General features: G+C 45.2%; 1 protein-coding gene across 1 annotated transcript in view; it reads right to left on the reverse strand.

The window, feature by feature from the left end:
- The window catches only part of Glp2r (glucagon like peptide 2 receptor), a 63,028-nt gene extending 44,594 nt beyond the window's left edge, over window positions 1-18,434 (reverse strand). The window contains exons 1-4 of the mRNA XM_032913828.1: window positions 18,142-18,434; window positions 12,236-12,323; window positions 10,182-10,286; window positions 4,843-4,964 (exon numbers count right to left, since the gene is read on the reverse strand). Coding sequence (XP_032769719.1) covers window positions 4,843-4,964; window positions 10,182-10,286; window positions 12,236-12,323; window positions 18,142-18,330 — 504 coding nt within the window. The 5' untranslated portion in view covers window positions 18,331-18,434. The remainder of the gene's footprint in view (window positions 1-4,842; window positions 4,965-10,181; window positions 10,287-12,235; window positions 12,324-18,141) is intronic.
- Window positions 18,435-19,143: the final 709 nt, after the last annotated feature.

Below are 19,143 nucleotides of genomic sequence, written 5' to 3' on the forward strand. Positions count from 1 at the left end.
CTCAGGGCGTGTCTTTCTCCTGCTGTTAGTTCATTCTGACACCATCACAGACATACACAGAGAAGTGTTTTTCTAGTCTCTTAGGAGATCTCCATCCAGTCAAGTGACAACCAATCTTAACTGTCACAATTATATATTACAATTATACCCTAGGGCCAGTAAGACGGCTCAGCAGGTAAAGATACTTGGCTTCCATGTCTGGTCTCAGGGACTAACACAGAGGAAATAGAAAACTGGCTTCTACAAGTTGTCCTCTAGTTTCTACACAAGTAAGTGCCATGGTGTACATCACACGCACACTAAATAAATTTCAAAATACTTTAAACAGGGTTATACATTTACAACTGATGAATGCATAACAAGTTCTATCTTTGAAAATAGGAATCACTCCATATAAGAGTAAAGAAAACAGTCTAAAGTAAGATGAACTAAGAACTGACCCCCATACTACTAAATAGAAATCCACACACGTACAACTCTTAACATAGAGTTTGTGCTTTGCACAGATACCACACACACAGTGCCAAGAAATGCACTTAACATACATAAGGATTCCCAGTGTGCTGTTAGCTGAGCATAACAGTTTGCTTGCCAAAACTCTGAAGGACAAAGGTTTACTAACACTGCCCTTTTTTGGGAATAATTTCAACCCACTCTATGAAACACAGGTAAACATGGCCTGACGCTTTTTGGGTTTAAGTATTTGAATTCTTGGAAATACAACAACTTGCAGAGGGAAGGAGGTGGCACCCTTCGTCCCCACCTCCTCTCTCTGCAGGGGGAAATATTATCTTTAAGATGGTGTCTGGCTGTGTAGCCCAATGAGAGTGCTTCAAGTTCAAGATCCTCCTGCTTAATTAAACCTTCCAAGAGCTGCAGTCAGTGTGCTCACCTTTCTAGAGAGAAGCCTCTATTCCTGTCTCTCTACTCACTGACTTGACGATGCTGTCAGAGGAGACCAAAGCAGGGTTTATATCTGCCAATACACTGCATACAAGAATTACCTGGGGAAAGGATTGAGACCCAGGCTGCACCACAGACCCATGGACTCAGAATTCATAGTCTTTCATTCAGCATGTGTTAAGGGTCTACTACACTTAAAGCCTATTTTGCATACCTATTTTGCTAGGGCTTGGGGGTGGTATCTCATACGATGGTGTCAGCTTGTTCTCAGTTTATAAATACAAGTTGGAAGATAAGAAATAGACAGTGTGGGCTTCATTCAAAGTACACAGTTAGCATAGCTTCAACATTTCGGCATAGACCAGGTAGTCTTGAGATAAACCACATGAGCCCTTTAAGAGATGGGACCTGTCACACAGTAAAATTGTATAGGGAGGGGTTGGGGATTTAGCTCAGGGGTAGAGCGCTTGCCTAGCAAACGCAAGGCCCTGGGTTCGGTCCCCAGCTCCGAAAAAAAGAAAAAGAAAAAAATGTATAGGGAACACAGAGTTCTGCCAACTTGAACAGGAACTAAGGCTTTAAAGGGGGATCCTAAGAGCATCCTAAGATGTGGAAAGCCCACTGTAAGGCCCTTCATGCCCCATAGAAACCTGCAGAGTCAAGACAGCCGAGTGCACGTCAGCGCCCTTAGCTCTGAAGAAAGCGAGTCCCAACCAGAGTGAGAGACACAGACACCGGTGAGATGAGGCCCAACAATTCTTGAGGACGCTCTTGTGCCTGGGAAAACACTCTGAGGGCTAGGACATGGAACTCAATGGCAAAAGTCAAATAGATTGGCATGGAAGATTCCATACTATGGCATGAGTGTCTATTGATTAATTTCTAGATAGCCACTTGGAAAACACAAAAGTTACTAAATTTAGTAACTGAACTTACTAAAAGTTAATTATGAAAATCAAATAATCATGTAAAGGTGGAAGGAGAGAACTGATCTACAAGGCTGTCCTCTGACCTCAATATACACCATAGTACTCATACCCCCACACACACATACACACACACACACACACACACACACACACACACACACACACACACACACACACACACACTTCTTAGAAGGAATTTCAAATTCCAATAAATAATGAAAAAAGTTAGCCACAACTGAATGGGTGGAGGAGAAAGGTGGTTTGCAGGCTCAAGTGAAGATGACAAAGGATCTGGGTTCCGTCCCCAGCTCCGAAAAAAAAGAAAGAAAAAAAAAAACAGATGACAAAGGACACAGGAGAGGAACAACTAGAACTTAGGAGAAATAAAAGAGCACGGCCTCTCCTCCCTCCTCCTGCCCAGTCTCAGTGAGGGTCATTTCACATTAGCCATTCGTCTCCTTGACAACCTGCATCCCATCTTCCCTCTTTTCTCACGTGCATCCTCTTCACGCCAGAGGCAGTTACTAAGACAGCTCCTGGCTCATCTCCCTCTTCCTCCAGCCTAGCCAGCCCTACCATTCTCCAATCTGCCGCAGACATCCTACCTGTTTTGAGTTATGACCCTCGGTACTTCAACCTGCAATGCCTAAATCTTCCAGGCAGTAAAGGTGGACTCTCCTCTCTAGGGGTCTGGAGACCCAAGTGTGTCTTCTTCTTCTCTACCTGGAAACACTCCAACTCACCTCCTGAAAGGAGCCATGGAGGTGAACAGTGACGGTGTGGGAAAGCCACAGTGGAGCAAAGGAAGGCATCCCAAGCAGGGACCAGCAAACTCAAGAGCATTGCTGAACTTCCCACCTCTCCCCAGAAGCAGAAGTCTACCTGCTCTTTGACTCTGAGTGTGTGGTTTTCCTTCTGCCAAGGCCATTCTTGCTCTCCACCTTCCCACGCTCTGTCTCACTCTCCTCAGACTCCTCACCTTCTGTCTCAGCTTGGGCAGCCTTCCCTGCCCCACCAAGACGACATCAGTGTCTCCTTTGTGGCTCTGAGCATCCTATAGGTTTGTCCCATCAGTTAGTCACCCTGCTTGTGTGCCCCACACAACTGCAAGCTCCCTAAAATCTGTGTCTGTGTGGGAGGTGCTTCATTACTGTGTATGACATTACTGGAAAAGAGAAAAAGATAAATACACCCCGTACATCTATCTAATTCCCCTATAGCTCCTCCTTCCTCCTATGCTTCCTCTTACACTTGACCTTGAACACGGGTGAGCAAACATTTAGAACAACAGGTGGTTTTAGGAGGCCAATGAGAAAGTAGAGAGCATATACTCCCAAAGGGCCACAGAATCCAGTCTTGAATGTGTTAGCAGTGAGGACACAGGGACACAGCTCCATGCTGTCACCTCTACTAGCTTCAGGAGTTCCCCCAAAGCTTCTAGGGACCAACCTACCAGGATTCAGGACTTTGGTGATGAAAGAAATGTCAGGAATAGCCATTAAAGTGACACTGAAGTGGGGTTTTGCTAGATATTCTAATATAGGCTTAAGGACGAGTTAACAGAGAGGCTGCTCAGAGGAAGACATACCGAAGAGTGGGCACTGCCTCTCAAGGGAGAGCAAGCACTTATTGTCTTAGCATCAGCTACATACACCTAGCCACATCTCAAAAGGTTCCTAAGAAACCTTTTATCCTCTCCCTCTTTTATGAGATGACCCCAGAGACACCTTTCCTGGAATTACAATCTGATCAAATAAAATCAGAGGCTACTGGGGTTACAGAAGAAGCTTAGTACCTGCTCTTTCCCTGTACGTGGGATTTCCAGTGGGAGTTTTAGAAAATTGCAGGTTCATGCTTAGCAAAGAAGAAATGTTAATTATGTGGAATTCTGGTTCCTGTTGCATGCAGTGGATTCCACTAGATTTTATAAGGAGGGGCTTCTTTGTTCCCTTCTCATGTCCCCAAGAACCCCCACAACACTCCTTCTTGTCCCACCTCAGAAAGAAAATTGGTGGAACTGGGCATTCACACACACACACACACACACACACACACACACACACACAACTATAATTATAACACTCAGGAGGCTGAGGCAGTAAGATCTCCAGTTTGAAGCCAACTAGGCTTCAAAGGGAGACCCTGTCAAGGAGACAAGATGGGAAGGGAGAGGGAGGAAGGGAGAGAAGAAGATGCGTGGAGGAAGTCTGCAGGGTGAGTTGGTATTTACTCTGCATTTGCTGAGCTGCTGGGATGACTAACAGAGCAGTGTCTTCTCTGGATCTGGCAAGAGAACAAAACTCCTGCTTAGAGTCTGCTCATGACTCGCCAGGACTTCTCTACAAAATTTATGTCTCTTGACTTCCCAAAGCTTCATGATGATCCCATGCAGCAAATATGATCCCCCTGGGATGCTGAAGGAAGCAGAGGCACCAAGAGTGAAAAAAAAAAAAAACTCGTGCAAGTTCACAGCCAGTAAAGGAAGATTCTGAATACATGGCCTATTCTGGCCCCAAAACATTATGCCTTCCGGCCTCCTTCCAGGCTCACAAGTCTCCAGCTGCTGCTGGATGTGCGTTTTGGAGTCACGGCTGGATAAGGAACAAGCATCCACAGGAATATCAGAGAAAGGCAGGTGTAATAGGAGGATTGGATGGGGTGATCGTACACGTGGCTGCTGGGCTGCTCTGAACAGGTCCGTGGACCATCTCAGTTGCTAGTAGACAACTGAACTGAAACCCGAAGGCTGGGTTGTTCGAGGAAGTTATTCCAGACATGGAACACAGCAGGTGCCAAGGCTGAGATGCCATACGATTTCATTTTTCTTCTCACAGAGGAGTCAGTTTCCTGGCTGCCAATGGGAGTTGCTGTTCTAGTGATTGGGGACCTTCCCTAGTGGAATCTGAACAGAAGCACTAGCGAAAGGTCTCGTGTCCTCCAAAGCCGGTCATCCCCTGGGGTGCCCCAAGTTTCAGCCCTAGCTGCTTTATCAGCAAGCAGGTAGACTCACGTTTTTTTTGAAGCTGTTGTTCTCTGAGCATTCTGATTCATCCTGCCAAATATCTGTGGTGTTCTCTCGCGTCTGCCAAGTCCCCTGAGCCAAGCAGTGTCTGTAGGCCCTTCCTGGGCTCTCTGAAAGTAAACAAGGCTCTAGAGGAAAGGTCAAAACACACAGCCAGTTCCCTGAGCACGCTGGAAGGTCCTCACCCTCGACTGAAAAAGCTGTGGAAAATCCCAGGGAAAGGGGGTTTCGTTTCTCCGTTTGGGAGCTCATTAGCGTCCCTACTGTTTATTTGGGACGGGAAGAAAACCACGAAACCTCTGGATGTTGTAACTAGCCATGATCCTCTAATGTCCGTGGTGTTTACACGTGTCTCTGAAGTTAGAAGTTCCCAGGGACTCAGAGATCCTGTAGTCTACTGGGAGATGCTAATCTGGGCATGCTCAGTGAAGCATCTCTCCCTAATGTCCAAGAGGTGGCGCCATGGAGAAGAGAACGGGAACAAAGCACGCTGACTCGGGACTGAAGATATGATAAGCCAACTTCTGAGCTGGCGTCCTAGCTCCAGCTTTACATTCTCTGAGTCTTATGGATTTCGTCATCGGGAACTGGATCCATAACTGTTACCTATGTGATGTGAGGGAAGGTTGCGTGAGAGTGTCCGTGTGTGCAGATGATGGGCTTAAATCACGGGTTTAATTGATCCGGACCTACAGTACACATGATGCACCTGCCCAACTGGCATCTCAGAAAACACAACCTCCTTGCCTTCTCCAAATCTGCCCCATCCTGACAGTCCCTAGCCCAGAACCTTAGAACCATCTCTGCTCTCTCTTTCTGCCTCTAGCCTGCTCCATTAGCAAGATCCCGGGTCTGACCCTACTTTCTACCTCCCACTTCCTTCCTAATTAGGACTCTTACTTCTTCCCTGGTTTACTGCTAACTTTGCTGATGGTGTTGCCCTCACAGTTATGGCTAGCCCAGTTGTCATGTTTCTGCTCCAAATCTTTTAGGGGCTTTCTAAGGATTAGTAAGATTCCTTCTGTGGCTATGCATGAAGATTTGTATGAAGTAGGCTCCAAACCTCTCTGCTCTTCACCTCATGCTGCTTCCCTTCCTCCTCAACTCCACCTGTGTTTGTCCCCTCCCTTCTTGGAGGCATGCTTCTCTCCAACAGCATGGCACTGCTTGATCTGTGCTCTCTCCTGAACACGACCCCTCTCTTGGTTCAAATACTTAGTCTGACTAAGTATCACTTTGTCATTGAATTGTCCTTTAGCTACCCATTGCCCTGACCCCAATTCCCCCAGGCCATCTCCAGCTTCTATATCTCCAGCTTCTATTCCTGTTACTCTTGTCTGCCCTTCTTACTAAAATGTGAGCCCTAGGGAGAAGGATTTTAGTCTGATTTGGTCAGTAATATATTCCAGTGTTTGTACCCAGTGGGTACTTACTAAATATTGATTCAATGAGAAAATGGCAATAATTAAGAATAATAACAATAATGGTACTTGGCATTTGGGCTGTCCATGTCACTTACAATGCTCTGCTGAGGGCATAGCTCAAAGCTGAGCTAGGAGAGTGCACATGAAAGCATCATAAACTATCACAAATGCTAAGAGAGGCCTCAGAAAGACAGGGCACCATCAACTTCAGGGGAGAAGTTGGAGGGATTTTCTAGAAGGATGGAAAATACAGAGCAAAAATTTGTAGTTAAAAAAAAAAAATATATATATATATATATATATATATATATATATATATATATATTCCTGGCCCAGGGTTTCTACCCAGCCTTTGGTTATTGAGTTCCAGAAGAAAGATGACTCACACCCTTTAGATTTACAAATGCCTTAAGTAGCATAATAGCGGAACGGCTGCCTACCCTCCATGTTATTAGAATTTACTTTGTATTGATAATCTCAGTTATTATTTATGATGTTTTAAGTTTTATTTGAGCTGCTCTTAACTCTAGTTGGGCAGCCCTCAGGACTATGTTTTTATGGCTTAGTTAATTTATGCTGGCTTGTCTTTTATTTTTTTCTTGTACATTCCTCCTTTATTCCATAGCAGCTTCCTCTACCTCCTCCTCCTCCTCCTCTCCTCCTCCTCATCTTCCTCCTCCTCCTCCTCCTCCACCTCCTCCTCCTCTCCTCCTCCTCTTCTTCCTCCTCTTCCTCTCCTCCTCTTCCTCCTTCACTCCTCTTGGTCTTCTTTTCCCAAGCCCACAAAACCTCAACCCCACCTAAGCCTCTTCTGCACAGCTATTAGCTGTTGGCATTTTTATTTATCAATCACAATTAAATGGGGGCCAGGTTGGACTTATAGGCAAAACCTTAAGAGAATCCTGCAGAGAAGAGTGAACTCAGGCCTAGGCTAGGGACAGTGCAGTCGTCATGAGATGGAGATAAACAGCCAAAACAGGAGGAGGACAGTGCAGCCATCATGGTATGAGGACAATGTAGCCATGATCCCATGCTGAAAGAATGGGTTGGAATCCTGGTGGGAAAGAAAGAAATGACCCTCCTTTGGGCCATGAGGCTAACACCTCTTTTCAATTGCAAAATTGGTGTGTTTAACAGGCATATAGGAACCCAAACTTGAAACTTCCCTCCAAAGAAGGGTGCAAAAGACCTTTCACTTCACAAGGGAATGGGCTAAGAGACAAAGTACTCCGCTAGGGTTGGACCAGGTGAGAACTGCGCATCCACCATCCCATAAGAATCTTGAGTTTTCTAAAAATGGGGGATTTTAAGGTATAATGTCTACTTTCCTTTTCGCAGGCCTGAATTGAATAAAAATTAACTCAACTTAGTAAGTGTAACTTAGTAAGTGGAGGAAACCTGGAGCCTTCCTTCAAGGATGGATGGTTGACCTGTCTTAGCTAGACGAATGTATCTTCTGGATGTTGTCTCTACAAGCTGTAAGTCACCACAGTCATGGTGGTAAGAAAATTAGACTCTTCCTGCCACTATAAGCTAGCCAAAATTGTAAATCAACTATTTTCATCTTATAGTTTGTTTCCTCATTTCTTTTGGGATACAAGGAAGCTGAGGCAGTGAGTAAGGACCTAAGTGTCTGGTAACAACAGCTAGATAGGTGGAGCAGCCTAGGAGCTATTCATTTTGGCTGGAGGGGAAGAAGAGAAGGCAGGAAGGATGGCAGAAGGGTCAGCAGGGCCACGTTGCAGAAGGTCACAGATGCCAATCATGGTTCTTGAGCTGGGGAGCCAACACAGTGGTTTAGAAAGCTTTATGGAGGTTGTTTCAGGCGATCAGGTGTGACGCTGGGGCAATAAGGACACCCGGAATCAGCCAGATAAGAAGGGGCTGCTGAGCTAGCGCCACCACCAGCACCATGGGAGAGGAGGAGGAGGATGACATTGAGTTAACACTGCGCCAGGTGAAGCATAAGGCTGGGTTGAACGACTGCGAGAGGAGCGGGAAAAGGCGCCTATGTTTGTCTTTTCTAGTCTATTTCCTGCTTCTTGAGTTATTGAATGCTCCGTCCAAGTCCCACGTTTGAACAACTCCAATGTAATGATACTCCTTTCAACGATGATGTAAAGGAAGGCTTAAAATTGTTTCTCTCTGCACAAGAAGCCATTCGTTGTATAGATAAGGGCATTTGGGTCTTTCTGTCCTTCCATTTCTGTTCCATCTGATCTATCCATTCTATCTCAAGTCTTTTCTTTAACAATTCCCCTCTTCTCCAATTTCTGACCCTGCCTGAAACTAAACCAGTGCCTCCGTTTTTTGTGGACCATTCTGGAAGCTCCCAGACTCTCCATCCTAATCTCCCTGTACCTCCCCATTCGCAATGCCATGCCGTAAGTGATGGCTTCCCAAATCATCTCTCCTGTGCCTCTTTCATGTCTCCATGCCTTCTGTGTCTCTATGTCAATCTCTACAGAGCAACGGTGCATTACACTCTTCTTCACAATCAGCACCCATCCTCACTGGTCAGTTCTAGATCCCAGACAACCCACATGTCCACCATCTGACTTCTGTGCATCCTAAACACGCTCCTGAAATCCCACCTCAAAGAATTTTCATCTGCACCTCTTCCTGTTTGAAAGATTCTTTTCCAACCCCTTACATTGTTTTCATTGTTCTCACTGGATTTCTAGAAATCCATGTGGATTCTAAAATTTAATGCAAAAAAAAAATGTCGAATGAGAGAGTCGGTTCCAATGTTTTACAAATTAAATTCTATTTGGTTCACTCTAGAAACTGGGACCCTAATTTCAGAATGCATCTATAACTCAACTTCTTTGTAACCTTGGGTTCAGAATGACTTTTTTTTCATATGCTGAAATGGATCTGTACTTTTTAGCTACTGGGAAGGAGCAAGAGGATGGTAGAGTTGAAGGTCGTGTCTATCCAGGCACGTTGGAGAACCATGTAGTCAATGGTTCTGAATGACCTAAAGGCATGAAGGGTTTCAACCTTGGACTCCACGTTAGCACTCACTTCTGGAGTGCCTACAGGTTCAGGCTCTATCATTCTTCAAAATGATCTTCAGAGTCTATTCACTTTACAGATACTCTTTGACTTCCAAACACCTGATTCTGTGAACACCGTTCTTCTTATCTCTCTTTGAGCTGGTTCTCATGAGGACTAACTGCCTGAAACTTCTAGACTTCTCTGAGTCCAGAAAATTCTTTAGTACCATCCCATGAAGTCAGGAGTCCAGAAGTCTGACTCAGTCCCTCTATTCTACACTTTCAAATTTAGAGTGGAGGGGGGTGTTCCTGGAGCCCCTTGGGCTATGGTTTCTCTGTCTGGAAAGTTATTGAATGTTCCATCCAAGTTCCATGTTTTAATAACTTCAAGTTAAAGATATTCCTTTCAAAGATGATGTAAAGAAAGGCTTAAAATTATTTCTTTCTGCACAAGAAGCCATACGTTGTATAGATAAGGGACATTTCTCATGTCCCTTTTCTCCCAGTGCAAGGTTGACACTCTTGTATTCTTCCTATAACAGTTGGATTCTGTGGGAGCTGAATCTGGACTCTAATCTATACATTAGGCCAAAAGTATTCTATAAGCAGAGGAGACAGGAGCCTACAAATTACATGAAGACAAGGGAGAAGGGAGGATACAGTTCAGTGATAGAACACTTGTCTAGCATGGGTGAGACCCTAGGTTTACTCCATAGTACTTAGAAAGGATGGGGGCAATGAAATAAAATGCAATACTGAGATCATACAAGTACAGCTTTATAAGGCATGAGGACTTAGAAGAAACACTTGGCTAGAATCCTGCCTAACTTCCCACCGGCTGCTCTACTAGGAAGCTCTGTCCTTCAAAGGAACTGTCAGAAGTGGGTAAGCTGAAATTCATTACCTGCATTCCACCAAGGTAAGTATGAAGGACAGGGAACAGAGACATTTCCAGGATAAGAATGAGGCCAGCACACAAACCGATCAAATGTCCCATTGCAAAATATGCCTGTGGGGAGAAGAGAAGGCAGAATAAATGTCAGTGCTCTCACACAGGGTCTTCTGATAGAAATAGATTCAGAAGCTTTCCAATCCTTGAAAGCTGGTATAACCTTTACATAGGTCGACACAGATATTCTCTCTGGAGTAGTCAAGGATGAAGAGTGACTCGGGAACACAAGACTGATGAGTGTAGCCCCTGACACTGCCTTTGTCTACCCAATGTGACCTCTAGTCACCATATATCTCATGCTGCCTTTGCTTTGTTTTGTATGAACTGAGCTCTCAAAGAAACTCAGGGTCAGCGGAAGGTGCTTGGAGGCCCCAGCCAGTGATTCGTGTGCCATAATTAAATGATTGTCAAGTGTTCAGCAATTTGAGTACAGAACACAGGGCATCTGTGGAGTTGAAGCTCTTGGTCACATGTATCTAGCACTTATATCTTTCCATTTGAATATTAATTCAATGATTATTACAGGAGTTGAGTCATCTCAAGTTCAGGAAGTGGTTTATATATCAGTTCTTGGTATCTAGAATGTAAAAACTTAGAACACAGCTTGAGAGACCTCCCCTGATATAATGAAGGCATTTATTACTGTGAGCTCCAAACCTCAGACACCAAGCACCATCCCCCTCCTACCTTCTTCTTACTAGAGTGGAACCCAGGGGCTTCCTGAGGTAAATAAACAGGTTCCTGGCATTAAAACCCTACAAACCAGACCCAGGTTTGCCCAGTTATTAGCTACCCCTGGACATTGGCAATATGGTTACCAGGTATCAACACATGCTGTGCTTATGTGGTCACTCAGGTCATAGTCTGGCTCCATATAAAGAAGACCTGTGGATTGGCGATTTAGCTCAGTGGTAGAGCGCTTGCCTAGTAAGCTCAAGATCCTGTCCTCAGCTCCGAAAAAAAAGAAAAAAAAAAGAAGACCTACCCTACTTTGCCCTCATTTTGTAGATGACATCAAGACTGGACAAAGGGGGTCTTCACAAAGATCTAGGAAGGACTTTTTTGACAGTTGTTTGGGTCCAGCAAGCAGGGAATCAGAGTGACTTCTATACTGCTTGTCAACTGAATAGAATGATTGACAGGTGTCAGGAGGAGGAAGGGTAGCCTTCATCTGTGGTCCCTGATGCTCAGAGCAATGGGTCAAGGCACCTTATGGTTTTGTTTTCATTTTGGTTTGGAATTTTTTAAAAATTATATGTGGCATGTGCGGCTTCACCCACTGTATCAACATATGAACAGGTAAGGCTGTGTGTGGACAGGGTAACCAACAACATATTTACTAGAATGCTCTAAACAAATTGGAGACTGGAAGAGAGAAATCATGTTGTTCAGATCTAGCTAACACCCCGGGACATGGGGAACCCCACCTACATAGCTTCTGAGGCCAGCCTACAGGAGTCACTCATGTTGGATGGCAAGGCAGTACATGTGCCAAGACAGACTGCTTTAATCAGAAAGGCTTCGCCTAGACAGACCATTTTATCATCTTGCCATGAGAAGTGGGTCTATACTTCTTCCCTTTGAGCCTGGTTAGACTTCATAATTGGCCCATGTGGTTGAATGTGGAAGAAATGACATGGGGGTGAAAAGCCTGCTCACAGAGGGAATATGACTTCTGGTCAGGCTAACCCTTAAGAAGCAAGCCAGATGGTCCAATGAAGATGTGTCTCCACAGAGAGGGCAGGTAGAGGCATTATAGCCCCCAGTCACTACAGATATGGATGTAAAGGTGCCTTTGGTGATTTCAACTCCCGTCTCTCGAATCTCCCAGCTACACTCCAGATATTGCAGTATAGAAAGAGGTCATGCCCAGTGTGCCCTGAATCCTTGCCCCATGAGAACTGTGAGAGAACTGTGAGAGATAGTAAATGAGTATCATTATTTTAAGCCACCACGACAGAGGGCAGCTTGTTACACAGCCACAGATAACTCTTGCATGTGCTTACCAGAAAGTCTATTGTGCAAGTCTTCCAGACACTTCTCCTTATAATTAGCCCACTTCTGAGTTGTCTCCTTGAGGAGAGATCCTGTAACCTAGACACACAAAGACATGGTCACCGCCAGGCATGGTGGTGCATTCAAAAGGCTCAGGCAGGACAATCATGAGTCCTAGGCCAGTCTGAGCTACTCGGTGACACTGTCTCCAAAACAAAACAAACAAGCAAACAGAAAAGATCACTCCCAAGGAGCTGTGAGTCCAGCTGTGGCTGCGTTTCTCTCACACCCTGGTCCTCAAATTTCCTTCCGAAATGGCCCACACCTAGAAACAATTTCCTTGGCATCTTATGTTCTACTCAAAAATAAATCTGAATTTTGCATTATTGCATAATACAATTATATTTGTCTTGACACAATTATGATTTTTTTCCAAAGTCTTTAAGGTTAACATTTTAACTGAGGCTGAACTTCACTACACGTGCATGGAAATGCTGGTGCGCTCCCAAGACTATGCAGATTCCCCAAAGAGAAGGATCTCACTGTGTGGAACCCAACAGTGTGACTGAGAAAGGCCCATATACATGGGTGTGACTGGAATTGGTGCCGCTGAGGGGACGCATGGCTGTCTGAGGCCTTGGGACGTTTTGCTTTCCGACAGTGACGGTCCAGTCTGTAGAGCCTTGGAAATGCTGCTCACACTGAGGGGCTTTCCAATAATTGAGTGAGCCTAGCGGCCTCTCTCTGTGAACCCAGACATTTACAGAGAGCCTTTCTCTTCTGCTTTCTCTCTTTCTTTTCTCTTCAGTGAAGGCATTTGCTGAAGCTCACTTTGTGTGTCAGGCTTTGTGCTGAGGGGGAGAGAGGGGTACGAAGATAAGTAGCCTGTGTCTAGCCAGTAAAAGGGATTCAGGATACGTTAAAGATGTGATAGGTACAGCAGGAAGGAACGGGGGAGCCTCTGAAAAACTGGGAGGTATTCTCTATAACATCATTCAAATTTAATTAAACATACATAACCAGCCACTATCCCAAAAATAGTGACCCCCATCTGGAGCCAATGGGGGGGGCTGTTTTGACCACCAAGTACTCAGACTAATCTGCCCTCTCCCTGTCTCCTCCACTGTTCTCTCTCTCTCTCTCTCTCTCTCTCTCTCTCTCTCCTCTCTCTCTCTCTCTCTGTCTGTCTCACATACACACACACATACATACACACATAAACATCTCATCGCACATCACAAACATACACTCTCTCCACATACACACTCTCACATACATTCTCTCTCTCTCTCTCTCTCTCTCTCTCTCTCTCTCTCTCTCTCTCTCTCTTTTTCTGGAAAAGGGCTCAATCCATCACCATTGGTCCATAGGTTTCCAAAATGCTTCAGTAATTTTCCAAGGCATTCCCAGACCCAAAAAAATTTAAAAAAAAAAAAAAGGAAAAGAAAAAAAAAAGCCCCAAGGTCCTATTTATTAAGTAAATAGGTCCAAACAGTTTGTAAATATTTAGATCTTAACAGCTTTGAACCTACCGGGCATTGCACAACTTCAAAAACTTTAGGATGGGATTAGATACCCCCACCTTCATTTCCTGTTCCATGCTGGTTTTGTTCTCACTGGTACTTGCTTTTTACCACAGTACCTGCAGACCACCAAGTTTTTCACAATCTAATTGTGAATCAAGCAGACACAATGAGATGGAGCGCAGCTATGAGGCTAGCACTTGGGAGCGGGAGGCAGGAGGACCAAAAGTTCAAGTCCAATGTCAGCAACACTGTAAGTTCAAGGCCAGCCTGGGCTGCATGACACCCTGTCAATTAATTAAATTCAGGTCTTGGTGTGTATCTCAGCCCCATGCTTGCCTGATATGTGCAAGACCCTGGTTCCATCTCCAGCACCACAAAAACAGAACAAAACATAGATATCTTGAGCTAAGAATTTGCATGGTGTCTGGAAAGTGCCACAGTCATTATTCTTTCCTTTAGAATTTAATATATCCCATAGCACCCACTGAATTCACAATGGTACCCCTTGCACCTTGACATACAGTCTGGAGACTATGAATATTAGCCAATGAGGAGGAAACAAGAGGATACGATAGCCTGCATTTATCTTTTAGCTTCATCGTGCAATGAGTTTGGAATCTCTGCTAATAATGACCCCTTCTGAGATAGAACCCAGGAGGCATCTAGTAGTTTTACCAAGAGATTTTTTAATGAAATAAACATGCTAATTGGTACTTAAGTGATTCATATTTTCTTTAAAAAAAAATTTAGCAGATGAATTAATAGCAAATCAACAAGTTTCCCAAATCCTCAAAACTGCAGAAGTAAGGCTCTCCCTCTTATAAAGTGCTTTTTGTGACCTGGGGGAGCTGAGGGGAGCTTATGTAGACCTGCCTAAAGAAGAAACTGAAATCAGTCTCTGAATTAAACTTATAGTCCCTTGTTCTTTGCCAGGACTAATGATGATGGTGAAAATAAAGAAAACAAACAAACAAAACAAAAAACAAAAAACAAAAAAAAAAAACACTTGATAAAGCACTTTGCAACACAAGCAAGAAGAGCTGAACTTGGATTCCCAACACCCATGTGTAAAGCCAGACACAGGAGCACATGCCTGCAATCCCAGAGATAGGGAGGAGGAAACAGGAGGATCCCCATCTTCAGTCAGTCTATCTGGCTGAATCAGTTAGAGCCTGGTGAGAGCTGGACCAGTGAGAGACCCTGGAGAACAACGAGATGGAGAACAGCAGAGGAGGCCACCCAACATCTGACCTCTGACCTGAGCATGTGCACACTCGTGCACACAAACACATGCACAATAAACACACACGGTAGAAAACAAATTAGAGCTAAAAACTATTGAATTTGCTCAGCCCAGAGGAGCTAGAGAAACATGGGCAGTCTTTCCAGGTACTTAGTTAAAAGACATCAGAGGGATGGGAGGGCTGTCCAAAGCCTGTCACAGCTACGTCACCAGTGTAATGGGGAGAAGGGATGCATGGAGAGGTCTGGCTTGACCTTCATTACCCTTTCCCTTGCATGGGCAGCCTGTATCCATGACCGGCCTGGCTGAGAAGCGAATGGGAGGGAGGGGGGAACTTTATTGCTTCACGTACGCAAATCTATCTTTCTTTGTTAGACAATGAATACGCTGCAGAACAAAGAAAGGGAAACTCAAGTAACAAAAAGCAGGGGAAGGAGGGATCACAACACTCATCCTCAGGGAGCACCTCAGGGAGCACCTTCCCTTCCAGAGCCTTCTCTCCGCACATCTTGCTTCTTTTCTTTTTCTGTTCTGTTTTATTCTAGCCAAAAACGGAAGCCATATTGTTCTAGAAGATGCATCCATTTCAAGATGTACTTAAAACTACTTTATGGTTGTTTTGACTCAACACCCCTTTAACTCTTGTACGTAAGGCAGTGGACTGTGGTAGAATTTTAGTTTCTAAATCCTCCTGCATGGAACATCTAAGTTACTTCCAAATGCTGCCAATAGGATATTGCGATGAAAATCCTCTGGGGTTGGGGTGGGGGCGGGGTGCGTTGGGGGTGAATCACAGTTCCTGGGTCAGGGAATACACACATTTTTAAAGGTTTTGACAATGCACTTCCAAACCGTTTATCCTGGTCAATTAAAAAAAATTTAAGACATGCACCCTTTCATACACCAACCAGCAATGTCTAAAATCAGCTTCTCCTACAGCCGATAGTAGTTTGTATTTAATGCCGGAAAAACGTAAATGGGTGAAGGGCGGGTGTGAGCTAGCCATCATTCGCCACTTGCATTTAGAAACCGAAGTATCTCTGAGAATTTCTCATTAAGTGAATTTTATGAAGACTTCCTGCCAGCATGCACACACGCGACAGCCATTTATATCCCCAGGCAAGGAACTCACGTCTGAGTGAACTTCACGAATGTCTACGCAAAGCCTAGTAATGTATAAACATCTAAAGACTCTGAGGTTCAAGTTGGATAATCAAAGGGAGAGTCATCAGATTCACAGCCACATGCTGCCGGACAGACAGTGCCAGCATCTCCGTGCACACAGCCCAGGTGACGGGGTCAAGGAGAGCTCTCCCCCAAGTGCATTATTGATATGGAAACACTGGAGTAGAAGGGCCAAGTTATGATTTGGTTGGCATTGTCAGCCAGCCTGAAGTACTACAGATGCTTCTGTTATTATACATAAATAGTCATATGTCAACGGCTCCCGAGAGTGTTAGAGAAGACAGAAGACAGGGCCACAGCCCGCCGAGTAGACACAGTGGCTCCCCAGATCATGAGTTTAGTTGAGGGAAGGCAATCATGTAATTCTCTAGAGCTTTTTGCCCATCTCTGAAATGGGTTGAGGAGCAATGTTCATCTCATGGTCTGGCTGTGAGCATCTTACAGGATGATGGGTAGGGAGGCATCTTACAGTGAGGTGACCACGGCTGGAGTTGGGCTACTGTGTGCTGGACAGTTGGACACATACGGGTAGACAGTGAACAGGGTGTAACAGCTGGATAAGTTGGGTTTTTCTAGGAACACCCAGAGGCTGCAAGCAAGCGTGGACATTCCATCAACTCTCCCTACAACACAACCACCAGTAACAGTGGAAATGGCAGACCAAGGTCACCTGCCCCTTGGGGACATAGTCCTTCAAAAGAGTCTGCTACCACAGCAGTATCCCCCAACACCGCCAACTGTCCCCAGGTTGACAGTGCTTGAGGAACAAAGGCACCCCCGAGGGAGAATTTGGACTTGGAAAGTCAGCACCAATTTTTTGGCCTCTCTAGTTTCTGGCAGAAAGGCTGGGAACTGGGACATTTATGAGATCTGGCACTTCTGCCCTCCCTGGATACAGAAAGGCAGGATTTTTAAATTCAGAAGATGCATATGAGGACTGAGAAGCAAAGGGGGAAAGGTAGCCATTCCCTAGGGTGCTTTCTTTACTGAGACAAGTGGCACCGGAGTCCCTCCCCACCACAGCCCTGAAGAAATGAGACACCCCCTGGAAAGGGAGGGAGTAGGCATACTCCTCCTAAACTTCTCAGATGAGAATAAAGCAAGCTACTGAACACCCTAGCTTAGAGGCATCCTTTGACCACAGTTAAACACATACTAACACTTCCAGAAAGCTCTCTGCTATCCTAGAGTGGGTCCCCACTGATGGAGATAGAGTAATGCTAGTTAACCTCCACGGGCTCAGTTTCCTCCTCTGTAAAATGGGGTTAACAAGAGAACCTCCCTTGCAGGGCTGCTGAGAGCATAGAAATAGATTATAGAAGCAGGGGTGCACGATACCAAACTCAGAGCTGTTGGTGCGTTCACATTACTTACATGCTTTAAAATCGATCACAACATATCTGTGGTGCGAATAGTCATGGTTTTTAACTTGTATGTAAATGGACAGTGAGGAAGTATGGGATGTGGGGACCCCAGTGTGAGTGAGGGTGAGCTCTGGCTGACAGAATCACTGCCATCTGTGGCTTATGTTGACAGGTCTTTGGATTTGGTACCTTTTCCTATTATAGACTACAGAGTACTATAAGGAAGTTTCTCAAGTATTTCCAATAGGAACCCAAGAAAAGAGAAAAGAAGAAGAAAAGGGTATAGAAAAGTATAACTCATAAATGCTTACGTGGGAAGAAGCTTCTACAATGATATAAAAGGAAGAGCAGGACACAAGTGATTTGTATGTCAGCATTTCAGCTGTGTATAATAATGCACAGAAAAGAGATTTAAAAAAAAAATCAGCCAAAATATGAACAGTGAGCAGATGCTATGGTTGTGGTTGAGCATCATATTCTTAATAGAGTTTTATTCCTCCCAAATTGCCTACAAGGGGCCTAAATTGCTTCTACAATCAGAAAACATGCACAACTGATAATATTAACAAGAAGAATGAGGAATAAAAATCTGTTCTTACTTGCTTGATGGAAACCAGCAGAAGCAGGGCGAGGAAGGGCCTCCCAGGGCCCCAGAGCAGACGCATCCGTTGGGAGCGGAGAGGAACGGGCCCCTGGGCCTCAGGGATGCCCACTGGCTGTGCCCTCACTCGGGGCAGGGGTGCCTCTCTGCATCTACTGGGCACTGCCGGGCTTGGTTGGGGCCTCATCCTCCTGGCGCCCGTTCACAAGTGCAGGCACATCCCTCCAACACTCCAAGATGTACTGCAGGCGGCGGCCTCCTGCATTCCTCCTTGTCCAGAGAGGAAGTGTTTGCACAAGTCCTCTGCAGGCCGCCGACTGTCTGAGCTGCTCTACAGCGATCTACCGAATCTCCAAGTTTCTCATCCCCCGCCTGCCCCTCCTAAAATCATGGGAGATTTTTCCCAGACCTACCCCCAAGATGTCTATGCTGCCTGGAACTTCCTCAGCAGGCCCAGAAGAAAAAGCAAGGCATGGTTTCCATTCCAAAGATTTCTACTCCACGCACACAGCCAGATTAAGGTTCGGATAGCTGGAGAGGATGGGCCCGGATGCCAGGTAGGCATCTTTTAAGCCAGGATTTCTTTCTAAGGCATCAAACTTTTCTAAACCACGCCAGGACAGAGCCACCTCTGAGCTCCGACATTATTACCGTGCCATGGTAACCTGGGTAGTTTGCTTGTCCCACATCTCTAGACCCAAAGTCTGCAGCAGAAGCCTGTTCTGTGCCGAGTTACATCCACACGATAATAAAACAATAGGTAGGAAGCGCAGAGGTTGATGCCTTTGGATTGTCCACGTGTTCTGCGTGGGCCGTTGTGTTCTGAACACAGTGTTGCTCTGACCACCTGACAGATAGATACTTTTATGGTATTCATGACTACTTACTAACCAACACCCCACCTCCCCACTTCAGTTTATGATTTCAAAGCCTTCCACCCTCTGCTCTATTTCACTTGAACTCACAAGTATCCTCCCAAGGTACCACTAGTTCTTCATCT

Source organism: Rattus rattus, chromosome 9, assembly GCF_011064425.1.
Source record: "Rattus rattus isolate New Zealand chromosome 9, Rrattus_CSIRO_v1, whole genome shotgun sequence".
Taxonomy (NCBI): domain Eukaryota; kingdom Metazoa; phylum Chordata; class Mammalia; order Rodentia; family Muridae; genus Rattus; species Rattus rattus.